The 13,503-nt window shown below is 37.2% G+C and overlaps 1 protein-coding gene across 1 annotated transcript; it reads right to left on the bottom strand.

Moving 5' to 3' along the window:
• Positions 1-1,687: 1,687 nt before the first annotated feature.
• Positions 1,688-12,533, bottom strand: LOC135210739 (thyroid hormone receptor alpha-like). The gene is made up of 4 exons (XM_064243561.1): positions 12,474-12,533; positions 8,344-8,533; positions 5,679-5,854; positions 1,688-3,401 (listed from the first exon to the last, which is right to left on the bottom strand). Exons 2-4 carry the CDS (start codon positions 8,521-8,523, stop codon positions 2,255-2,257), a joined length of 1,503 nt encoding a protein of 500 aa, XP_064099631.1. The 5' UTR covers positions 8,524-8,533; positions 12,474-12,533; the 3' UTR covers positions 1,688-2,254.
• Positions 12,534-13,503: the final 970 nt, after the last annotated feature.

Below are 13,503 nucleotides of genomic sequence, written 5' to 3'. Positions count from 1 at the left end.
CCCGTGCTTGCATTGTGCTGGCTTAATCTTCGACTGAATAAAGCAATAAGCTTCTGACCTGCACTTTCATTTGTACCTCACTCACAAGCTTATGAACGAATGATGTTGATACAGTGGATCAATTACTACTTGCTTGCAAACATTTAACAAACGCTTAATAAAGGCAAATCTTCATTAATGCAAATGCTAAGGCATTATGTGCCATCTATTTATGAAGCTAAGAATAAAAAATATAGCCCATTTTGAAGTATTTCTGATCAGGGTTTGTGGAACGTCATCAAAGCCAGATTCAGGCCCTTTTGTTAAGAGAGGTAATTCACAAGAATCTCCTCTACAAGGCATAAAATCTGTTACTTTCCAGTCCTTATTGTGAATAGTCAGCATGTGCTTTATTATCAGCCTTCTTTATTTGTATAATATGTGCTGGGAGAATAGAAGTCGTCTGCCAAAGAGAACATAAATCTCCTCCACCGCTGGAAGCATTACAAACAGTTTGAATGTAGGCCACATGATTGAATCAAGCGTGAGCCAAACCCTTTTATGGGACAGAGCATTATGAATACAATCATCCCCACTCTACTTATCTTGATGAGCAAACAGTACAAAGTGTCATAAGTCCTGTTACAGAACAGAGCACCACTGAAATCCTGATTTATAGAATTGTTTTGCCTTTGAGATATCGACGTTGAGAAGCCATGTTGATAACATTTGCATCCAAATAGTATTAGGTTCTCGACAACATGGCCACAGTTCCTACTATTTGCCTAAGATGCAAACCCATTGTAATCTATCTTATGCATTTGTCAAGACAAGAGTCACTTTGTGACAGTCGATGTTACAATTCTTTGGTTCTACAAGTGGAGTACTGCTCTCCTGCCTGTCTGGATGTCTGTAGCCTCCAGGAATTTTCATATTTTACAAAAAAAATTTTGAAACTGGGTATTTCATAAATTATAGTTCCATCTACTTGCCTAGTAGAACAATTGCATCCGCAATCATCCAGAAGAAAGCCTTCTCAAGTTCAAAACAAAAATACAGACTCATATAGAGGAATATATTAAATGACCATTAACATCAATAGAGATTTCCCTCATCTAGTTCAGCTTGTTGCTAAACTTTCAAACAACTGCTGGAAAAATCTTGGTAATTAAACACAACAGAATCTAAAGCAGGGGTTCTGAAAATGGTCGATATCGACCCCCAGGGGTCAATAGAATCATCCAAGGGGTCTATGAATAGTCAGGGGGTCAAAAGGGGGTTGATGAATAACTGAGTCAGGGGGTCAAAAGGGAGTCGATGAATAACTAACGTGCCGGAGAATTAAGTTACATATACTCGTACATCTAAAGTTCCAAACATATTTTCTTACTAGGTGTTACTTTTTTTTTTAGCATACCGAATGTCAAGTACTAAACTAATTCTACTCTAGTTGATTCTGACATCGTTTTTTTTTAGTTAGTCTAGGGGCTCGACAGAAAATTTGAAACTTCATAAGGGGGTAGATGAGTTAAAAAGTTTGAGAACCAAAGGATATTTCTTGACGTATGTCTCTTTGTAAGTTTTGCTAATAATGATAAAGAGTAAACATTCATTTATTTTAAATTTGGTAATTAATATCAATGGACTTCTATAAAGCCACTCGATCAAGATTCTGTTTTCTTTAATAGACAAAGAAAATGTAGCATTTCTAAAAGAGTAAATCTCTCCAGGACAAAAGAAACTTCATTCTAATACATTCAATCCATTTGAGATCAGAACATGAAAAATACCAGGTAACCGTTCTTATTGTAATGCATTTTTCCTGCTCGTATATTTGACTGAATTCATGTATTTTTGTCAAGGGAGGTGATTAACATATTGGCACTTTTGTCTGCATCGCAGACAAGTGTCTCACCACACCTTGAAGGTTATACATATTAGGATTTTAGGATCATGCTCTTTAAAAAACTACGGAAAAGTTTATAGACATTCACTACTACTTTAAAAAGTGCTAATGAGTTTAGATAAATGGTTTGGTATGTAAAAATCTTAATTAAGAGAGATCTAGATCCTCTATTGAACGTCGATTAGCACGTTCCACTGTATAACGATGTGTTAAATAACTTCTTTGAAACTTGTACATCTGTTATGTCAGTCTTTTCTATTTTTTTTATTATTTACAAAACAATTTCAGTTTTACTAGAATTAGTAAGAAATGTAAATAACCAAAGCTGCTAAATCAATAAGTGAGGTTGTGTTTCTCAAAGTAATCTATTCATAAAGGAGGGTAACCAATAGAGATATAATCCTTCTCATCCTTAACTGGTAAGGGCATCACTTGAGGTGACTCAGAGTTATAAAAAATCATCTCCTTTGTATCTGTGCTAACTGCAGGCAGGAATGAAAAACCTTCAGCATCATCTAGGATCAGGGGGTCACGTGTGGCAGCGATGCCATTCCCTTCAGAATTACTCAAAGACTCTGAAAATGGACAAGTACTGTCATCCTGATCGGCACCTTCATTTTCTTCAGTTGTCGAGCTTTGAAAACACTCCTTCAGTTCCTCAACGTACGTTAAAGAAGTCTTCAGATAAGAGAGATATGCCATAGTATTCGAAGTCTGGCAATGTTTCCTTTGCAAATAGAATTTGAATAACTGAAGGTATTTGGCCTGTCTAAGGGCTATCTCTGAGACGAACATGAAGTTGGAATCTTTATAATCGAAGAGGGATACGACCAGAGTTAAAAGTGTGACCACTTCATCAGAGAAAAACAAAAGAAATTTTTCGATGAAAGCTTTCCATTTTCGCATTGTAATATCATCGTCAATGAAACTTTCCATATCAGACATTGAAATACTAGGGAACTTACATGAAGGACTCAGGGGGACCCTTGGCCAACAATTAGAGGTGGGGTCGTACTGGTGAGTGCCAAAGATAAACATGGCCTTGGCCACAGCAGGTTTTAGGAGCAACCCCTGATAAGCAGGATCTAACTCTCTGAATTCAGGAACTGAGCCAAAAAATCTTCCTATATTTTTGCAGAAAACAATGAAGAGATTCTCAATGATGTCCGGATCTCTCTCGTAATGGTGGTTCGGAAATTCAGGAAAGGTGAGACACTTTCGGAGGAGCTTCTGGAGGTCAATGATTTTACTGACAGCGTACTCGTCGACTGGGTTTGTTCTACTTTGCTGCACGTCAGTAGAACGTCCGTAGTCTTCGTGGTCAGGGTTATGACTAGATGCATCATTAAGTTCTTCATGTGTGTCAAAACTGGTCTGTTGTGGAGCCCCTCCAAATCTCTGGTGCTCTAATGCAATCTGTTTCCGTCTCTCGATCTTTCGATTCATGAGAGCCTTCCTCTCCTCTTCAGTCATGACGAGGGATTTGTCCATCCCTGAACTGAGGCATTTCTTAAACCTAAGAATTAGATTTTATTCTGTTAGTAGTGAATCACACAGGGGTAGTGTCCTTCCATTTACATTTCAGGTCAACATAGTTTCCTAATATCAACAGATGTATAATATTTAGGTATTAAACATTGAACATGCATGCATATGAAATATGTAGTGTTATGATATGGTGGCTCCTGTCACCTAATAATTCTGTAAATAAAGATAAACATAAAAAAATGGGTTATTCATTAAAAATTTCAATATGGAGGCCATGTCTTCAGGATGCGACAAATACATAAAAAAAAGCAACTACACTGTAAAGATTGCTAGTTTTCTACATCTTGGTATCAGTTTAATGATATATTTTAGTGAGCTGGCTAGTTTAATACTCAATATAAGAATTGTAAACTCCAAGGGTTTAAAGGGATTGGTCTGAATTTAGAAGATATTTACTAGGGAAACATATTGATCCGTTGCCCATGGTAAGTATCGCCAATGCCAGGGTAGTTCCACGCTGGCCGAGTGGGTTTCGAGCTGGGCTGCCAGTCCGGTAGTCCGAGGTTCGATTCCCGGCTCGGCCCACGCGGAACCAGAGAAATTTATTTCTGGTGATAGAAGTTCAATTCTCGATATAGTGTGGTTCGGATTCCACAATAAGCTGTAGGTCCCGTTGCTAGGTGACCAATTGGTTCCTAGCCACGTAAGAATATCTAATCCTTCGGGCCAGCCCTAGGAGAGCTGTTAATCAGCTCAGTGGTCTGGTTAAACTAAAATATACTTACTTTTACCTAATGCCAGGGTGGCTAAGAGGTAACATCGTTTTGCCTACAAAATGCCCAAAAGCCTTATAAACCCCAAAGCCTCTGGTAGTTATTCAACAGTGATTCTTAGAATAGTGGTGGTGCAAAAGGAATGTCCATGGCACCTGAAAACCAGGGGCTCCTGAAAGATGAAGCTTATTTGATGGGCAAAAACAATTCATTTGTACAAAGCGAACTCCATCAGCAAACTTAGATAAATTAACAATGATCAGGAATGTTACAGTTATAAATGGTGTCCCTCACTACCAGGGAACTGGTGGGAGACTACTGTGCAGCTCAACATGGGGTTCAGTGTCAATCAAACGTTAAATTTAATGTCCTAAATGTTATCTACTAAACCTTTGAGATATTACATAACTTCACCTGACAGCCACTGCATCATCAAGGATATGGAACAGTGCAGTTTCTATTTGGTTCAGTCTCTGAGGGAGCTCTTCCATGTAGATAATCGTTGCCAATTTAGTGGAGCTTCGCACATACGCTGATGCATTTACAAACTGTTTCCATGAATTCTAGTTGCCATGGTCATGCAATAAAGATAATATTGCTCTATTATATAATATATATATATATATATATATATATATATATATTATATATATATATATATATTACAAATAGATACGCTAATTTCACTTATTTCCACGGTTTTGTGTAAGTGTAAGTCTTATACCCAGTTTGGAAGGTAAACACATACCAATTGGCAACACTGATGTAGATGGTGTTTTGCTTTTTTCCTGTTGCTTTCCTTCTGGTGGGGTTCCAGCTTCCGATTCCATGCTGGACTGAAGACAGGCCTGTTCTTTTGTGATCTCTACTTTAATGTTCTACAAGCGTTCTTGCCCTATAAGCTGTATGTCCCGTTGCTAAGTAACCAATTGGCTCTTAGCTACATAAAAATATCCAATCCTCCTGGCTGGCCAGAAAGATTGTATATTATAGGAGAGCTGTTAATCAGCTCATTGCTCTGGTTAGACTAAGATATACTTAACTTCAGCTTTATCCAACGCTCCAGGGGTGTACCATATAGTATGTCAGATTCTTTCTATGTCTCTGGAAGTTCCACTTTGGAGCAAGTACTAAGTAGGATATAGTGGATGTGTCATAAATGAACAGTCTTATTAGCTTGCAAATCAGCTTCTAAACTTCAGCTATCATCCCTAGCACCCAACAGAGTAAATAACTTTTATCATGACTCCATTCTTGCACAACCTAACTGCTGCTCTTTTGATTTTAGAGCTGAATTCATAACTATGATAAATCAGCCATCCAAATCATTAGACAGAAGAATAAAACGACGAGCAAAGGCAACACGGAAATGACTGTTTCCTGGCATTCGGAAACCTTTTGCCAATATGTTCAACTGAAATAAGTCAGTGTCCTGACAGATATGTTACCTGATGGAGAAATGACAACAGTTTTGAATTGTTTACCGTCAAATATCTCCTGGAGGAAAGAAGGGCTAACTCGAGCTGGCTTACCTGCAGCGCTGGCACGATCTCCTGTTTTTAGTGATGTCGCAACGACCGTCCTTGAAACAGATGAACGTCTCCCAGAGGTTATTCTGGACGCTCCGTCTGAAGAACGCCCTACATGGATCACAACACAGCGCCCCGAAGTGACTACTCTTCGCGCTGCTCCTACAAACACTGCAAACCTGAGTGAAGAGGAGGAGTTGCATAAATTGTCACAGTTATCAAAAGGGGCAAGATTCATTTTTGATTATTAAGAAGGAATTGGCCTATAACTGGATATGTCATTGTGACCAGCCCTTTCAATTTTGATCAGAAGAGAAAGAGTATCAAGAGTAAGAGGTCTTGGTAAGTATGAATGACAAAAACAAGAGAATGTATAAACTTAGTCAAGCTAAGTACTGGATGAGCCTTAGTTAGGGCTGAAGGGTGGGCCCATCATATCCAGTGCTATCAGAAGAGTTCTGAGAACTTGAACCATTAGGAATTTCATTGATACTTGTTCTTATAATATTTGGTTCATTCCGATTTCCACTGCGTCAAGAACAGGATGAGTAGGGTCGTTAAATAGTTTAAAATAATATGAAATGCATAATTTGGCACTTAAAAAAGGAAAATGGATTGTATATTAGAAGGCAAGGCCGGGATATTATATCTGCTTGCCTTTATTTTGACGTGACTGAACAGTGATTCTTTGGAGCAATAGAGAGAAATGCATAAATTGCTGATGTACATACTCTCTATACCGGATAGCTGAGATATAGGATTAGTCAAAATACTGACTATTCATAAAATCTTCATGCTGGGATTGTACAGTGACAGAAAGAAATCACGGATATGAGATTAGTCAGGAGACCAAAGAGAAGAGGGATCATGTAGAAGATTGAGGAGAGTTGAAACAAGGAAACAAATGATATTGTACACATTGTCAAGATATCCAGGAATATCTACATTAAGGGTTCTGTTGCCTGATGCGCTTTAAAACATCGGGCATGGTTTACTGTTTGACAAAGTGGTTTTTACGACCGCATGCCCTTGCTGTCATCAACCACAGTTACTGGTGGTGGGCCTCGCCTTTGACTAAAAAGTAAGACTGCAAGGCAGCAGTTTCCACAGTTATTGGCGGTGGGCCTAGCCTTTTACTAAAAAGTAACACTTCAAGGTAGCAGTTTCCACAGTTATTGGCGGTGGGTCTAGCCTTTGACGAAAAGTAAGACTGCAAGGCAGTAGTTTCCACAGTTTTTGGTGGTGGCCTAGCCTTTTACTAAACAGTAAGACTGCAAGACAGCAGTTTCCACAGTTATTGGCGGTGACTGCAAGCAGCAGGTTTCCACAGTATTGCGTGGCCTTTACCATTTACAAAAAGTTAAGGATCTGGGCAAGGCAGCAGGTTTCCACAGTTTTATTTTGTTGTTGGTCTAGGCCTTTACTAAAAAGGGTCCACCTCAAGGCAGCAGTTCACCATTTTATTGGCGGTGGTCTAGCCTTTATAAAAAGTAAGAGCAAGCAGCAAGTTTCCACAGTTATTGGCGGTGGTCAAGCTTTTACTAAAAAGTCCACCTTTTGCCAGCCAGCAGTTTCAGCAGTTTTGGCGGTGGGTCTAGCCTTTTACTAAAAAGTAAGACTTCAAGGCAGCAGTTTCCACAGTTATTGGCGGTGGGTCTAGCCTTTTACTAAAAAGTCCACCTGCAAGGCAGCAGTTTTCACAGTTATTGGCGGTGGGTCTAGCCTTTTACTAAAAAGTAAGTTTCCACAGTTATTGGTGGTGGGTCTAGCCTTTTACTAAAAAGTAATACTGCAAGACAGCAGCTGTCCTTTTAGTTGCCTTTAATGACACGCAGGACCTACGGTGGTAGCATTCCTACACCTCTACCACAGGGCATAGTCACCAAAAAATAAAGGGTATCAAAACCGAGGGCCAGATCAATGACAGCAAAATGAAGACGATGAATGGGGAGTAATGAAGACTCCTACTGAAAGAACAGCACGTGAACGAGGAGATAGCAAACAATGCTAGAAAAAGTGACAAATCTGGTGAAACAAAGGCACCATAAGAGAGCAGATGCATGATCTATGAACAAGGAAAATGTGAATAAGGAAGGATGTAGGAAGAGATCTAGGAGGGTTTAGGAGAAGTACCGTTGGAGAATGCATGAAAAAGTGACAAAGCTGGTGAAAAAATGACGTTACAAGAGCAGAGGAATGACCTTTGAATTGAATATGCGACTAAGGATGCAGGAAGAGATCTAGGAAGGATCAGGAGAAGTGTTCCTGGAGACGAGGAGGATATTTGGAGAGGTAATGAAATAAGTAATGAAGTGCATGACAGCAAATGAACTCTGGGTTCATAAACTGAGATACACTGAGGATGAAAGTGCGAATGAAGCTGTTTCAAATGCACTGGTTCAAGATTCAGTTGTCCCATACAACTTGAGCTGTCAAAGGATAAAACACAAGCGCATCATCCAAGACTGATTTATCGTTCAAATACACCATCTTCACATCCTGTGACTGACTATTCTTGTTCTGAATTTAACTAGCCACAGGTTACAAAGTTGGACTATGACATCCTACTCGTTTTCAATCGTTTCATCCACTGTTTTTTCTGAACATCCCACTCCATCCCAAAATGTGGAAAAGCTTCCTATTATGGAACATATTCTCATTCACATACCTTATGGCCTGTGTTACTCTGGTCTCCACTCGAGGATATTCCAGTTCCCCCTGTATCATAGTCTTCCAGTTCCTCCTTAGTTATGTCTTTGATGTCATCATCCAATTCCATGAAATCTCTCTCTTCCTTGACGCCAAGACCAAACTGATGATCCTCCCTGGACTCTTCGTAGAATGCCATCTTGTCTCGGCTTCAGGAAACAAAGGAAATACAAGTGGATTAGATTTATCATTCTTATTGATCAGAAGTTGACGCCTATTCATATGGAACAAGCCAACCACAGGGGCCACTGACCTGAAATTCAAGCTTCCAAAGAATATTATGGTGTTCTTTAAGAAAAGGTATGACGGAGAAAAGGGAAGTGCAGAAAGATGAAATATCACTTAAAAGATAATAATAAATTAACAGATAGATAAAAATGTATCACAATGCAAGGAGAAGAATAGTATTTTGGCAGTAATGTATTTCACCTTCGCTTGAACTTCGACATTTGCACATATCTACACAGAATCATTTTTAGTCTAGAAACACGAGGCTATTTGCGTTATCTAGACTGTTAAGAGAAATAGTTAACAGGAGAGATCAGCAATTGTTATTGAAGATGACAGAGAGCAGCGCCTTTGTTCAATAAATTAAAGATAGGCTCATTTTGCTTTTGGGGAAAAGAGGTCACAGCGTTTCTTTATGGGCCTTTGGATCTAAGGCCTTTTTCCAGACGAGCGTATCCAAAAAAGCGTGATTTCGAAACGTTGTAGTTATTCCAGTTCAATAAGTATTGAATAAAATAAGTGACCAGTGGAGTCTATATATCTAACTCAGCCTGAAAATCCATAACAGGCACTTATCCTTCTCATGGTCAGGTCAGCAAGGGGACCTCGTTCTGATTAATCTGGATGCTGGTTCGAATCCTTGTTTCTGGTAACAGAATTACCTTCATATTCTTACAATTGACTCTCAGGCTTTGTAAACGCTGACCGGTGGAGTCTTATCTGGTTATTACTGAACAGCAGAGTTAGGCAAGTCAGGAAAGTTTTGTGAGATGTACTGCAATGATATGGAGGGTCACCAGTTCATTTATCAGTCTCCACGGTCACTTACTTGAGAGCCATATATATACGCACGGAATGTATGAACCTACCAGGGTGGCATATAAACACAGACACTCGCATACATATACATATATTTACTCCCATTTATATATCTCGCAAATGTAACTTCTCATGTCATTCACTATTTGATAAGGGTGGGAGTCAGTCCACCGAAATATGGACCTTAGCTTTCAACCAGAGTGTTTTAATTAATGGCCTTTTATACTTGAGACGTATCCTGTTTCAACAGATGAATTTATTTACATATATACACATACATACATACAAATATTCATGCATTAATACAACTATATTTATGAACTTTGTATATATATATATACATACATATATATAGATATATACACACATACACATATTGGTATATATTATATATATATATATATATATATATTAGTAATATATATATATATATATATATTATTATATATATATATATAATTTATATATATATATATATATATATATATATATATATATTTATATATAATATATATACTATATATATAATATATATATATATATATATAATATACTATATTATATATATATATATATATATATATATATAATAAAATATATGTATATAACTATATATATATGTATATTACTATATATATATATAATATATATATATATATATATATATATATATATATATATATATATATATATATATAATCGTATATTACGACGTATACGTCGTGTTCCAAAGGTAAACCTTTCATTGTCTAAATTATGGGTCGATTTGACAGCAGGTATAAAATATCAACCTTTGGATAAGTTGCAGCATATAAGAGGATTGACAAAAGTAGTTGAAATATCAAAGAAGATACAGGAGGGAAGGCTCCGACGGTATGGACACCTGTTACGAAGAGAGGAACATCATGTGGGAAGACACACGATGGAAATGGAAGTGCGGAGTAGAAGGAAGAAGGGAGGACAAAGAAAGAGATGGCGTGATTGTGTAGGGGAAGATTTGTTATGGAAAGGTATTGACGAGAACGATACACAGGACAGAAATCGATGGAGGCGACTCATTCATAATGGGGACCCGTACAAAAATGGATGAAAGCTGGGAGAAGAAGAAGAAGAAGAAGAAGAAGAAGAAGAAGAAGAAGAAGAAGAAGAAGAAGGATACAGTAACTGTTGCACTCGTCACTACCGAGAGCCAAGAGCACAGTAGATCTATCGGAGTCTACCATGATTTCTAACAAAATATACGTTACTGGGGCGCTCGCGTGTAAATCATATTGGAATATGCAACGACAGTTCATTAATAAATGGTTAAATGTTGTGTAAACAAAGTTATCCACACACGGAACAGCTGTTTCTGCTAGAAGACTACACAGCTGTGTATTCTTGCTCGGATACACTCGAAGAAGTGACGACAAGCTTCCAAAAAATATGGCGCTCATTCGAGAGAAATAACAAACGGTAAAAATGGAAAATACAGAAAGAGGAGATCAATTATCAGGAAAATGGGATAAATTAAGAAATGAATAAAGAGATTGATAGAAATGCAAGCAAAATATTAAAACACACGGAGAATTGCATTAGGGTAGAAATGCATTGCATCTTCGCTGGAACTTCTGGCGTTCCAGGTGAAGTTCCAGTTCCACTACTTATATCTCCGGACGGCGTAAGGGCGGTATCCAGCTCGGCTTTTATACGATAATCCTTAAAAATGCTTCGAGTTTTCCAGGAGAGATCTGTCAAGGTCTATGAGCGAGTAGGTAATGTTAGTGCTGGAAATTACCGCAATTTACTGCCAGTAATCAGAGGGTCGACGTATCCAGCTCAGATTTTATAAGATAATTCTTAAAAATGCTTCGAGTTTTCCAGGAGAGCTCTGTCCAGGTCTGTGAGCGAGGAGGTAATGTGAGCGCTGGAAATTACCATAATTTATAACAAGCAATCAGAAGGTCGACTTCTACCCCGTATAGCTTTTATATAAAATCAATTTCAGGTAAAATAACAGATGTCGAATGAAGCGACAGGTCGACTTGTACGTCCCAATATGCAGTGTGTAATGTATTTGACGTAACACGAAAGTCCAAGCGCTTGAGAGTATCATTAAATCCAGGTAAGAAGACGAGTGGAAACGCAGACTTGGAACAAGTACTTTCCTATTTTATTATACACTATCTGGTTACCGGCGCTCCGGGCGATTTACCACCCGTCCCTTGAAAGGGATGGAGATATAACGCCCATTACGGGTGGGGTGGGTGGGGGAAGTTCGGAGGAAACTCCATTATAAACCATCTTAGGGGTCTCCACTATAACCCTGCCATGTTTCATGCCCATCGGACCAGCCGTATGGCCGTGATTGAATGACAGACGAAAGGAAGGACAGACACTGAGTAAAAATATATATACTAAATTGAGTAGTGGTGGGAGGAGTCACATTTTCTCGATATGGAGAAACTTGTGCCCGAATCAAGAAACTGTAACTCCACCAACCACAGCTCAGTTTTGTACATGTTTTTACTCAGTGTTAACTTGAAAACGTAGAATAAACTACGAAAGTACTGGATCCAAGTCCTGGTTTTCACTGACTTTCTCACTTGGATTTTATGAGCGAAAATGTGCTTATATATATACATGTAGATGTTATATATATATATATATATATATATATATATATATATATATATATATATATATAAACACACATCTAGTATATATATATATACACTTATATATGCACTCATAAAATCCATTTAAGAAGGAGAGTTAAGACCGAACTTGGAACAAGTACTTCCGTAGTATATATATATATATATATATATATATATATATATATATATATATATTATATATATATATATATATATATGTGTGTGTGTGTGTATGTATGTATATATATATATATATATAGATATATATAGAATTATATATATATATATATATATATAGATATATAATATATATATATATAAATATATAATATATAATATATATATGATAATAATATTATATATTATATCACTTCAAGCACTTGATTCTTGTTGGGGCACTTACCCTCATCAGAGTCTGAAATCAGCGCCGTCACACAAACCTCTCCTGAGCGCTGCGTCGAGGAGTTCCCAAGGTATTTATGCACCTCCCACAAGGTCATATAATATTTCTATCGGCGTTTTCCTCGAAAGTAAACTTTTGCAGGACACTACATCGAATATTCTCCCGTCTCTCGTCAAATTTTCGCGTTGCTGTGATTTCCTCATGACCGATGTGTTTGTTACGGGAAAAGACGTTTGTTATATTCTGGAGTGTTTATCCTTCAACGTGTGTGTCAGCGACAAACTTGGCGGTAGAATAAAAAAAAGGTGGGTGGTTTAAAGGGATATATAATTTTTTCTTTACTGAACTGCAAAATAGAAATGACGATAAGGCTTTGGAATCTTTTGCGTTGACTCGGATGCAAATGCAGATATTGGATGTTTTTCCAACTTGCTTTTACTACGTTGTAGGCAAATTCGATGGATGAACATTTTGATACATGAATTATATATACATTACATACAGATATATATATATATATATATAGATATATATAAATATACACACACATATATATATATGTATATATATATATATATATATATATATATATATATATATATATAAATATATATTTTCCTTTGAAAAAAGGAAATATTCCTCTTCCACAATTTGTTTCCATGGCTGTTCAAAAAGGGATAGGTTTTGCCTTTTGAAAAAATGGTAATATTTCTCTTTATCAATTTGTTTCCATAGCTTTTATCGGCTAATGGTTCCTGGATACTGAATCCAGGTGAGACCGACTCCGGGAGGTCAGTAATTTCTTATGTGTTGCGTTTTTACTTTATTTATTTTATTTATTTTTGGTGAGACTGATGATTTATTTAACTAACTGCTTTCTCGGAAAGTTCTTCATTTAAAAAAGAAACATATCCTGCATAATTTATCTTTATTTTTCACTAAACTATTCGAGTGTCAAAGAAACATTTTGTCTGTAATGTGGGGTTTCGTGTTTATTATAAATACAATATTTTACAGTGTTATACACACA

The sequence above is a fragment of the Macrobrachium nipponense genome, chromosome 4, assembly GCF_015104395.2.
Source record: "Macrobrachium nipponense isolate FS-2020 chromosome 4, ASM1510439v2, whole genome shotgun sequence".
Taxonomy (NCBI): Eukaryota; Metazoa; Arthropoda; class Malacostraca; order Decapoda; family Palaemonidae; genus Macrobrachium; species Macrobrachium nipponense.
This window is presented reverse-complemented; position numbering and strand designations above follow the sequence as displayed.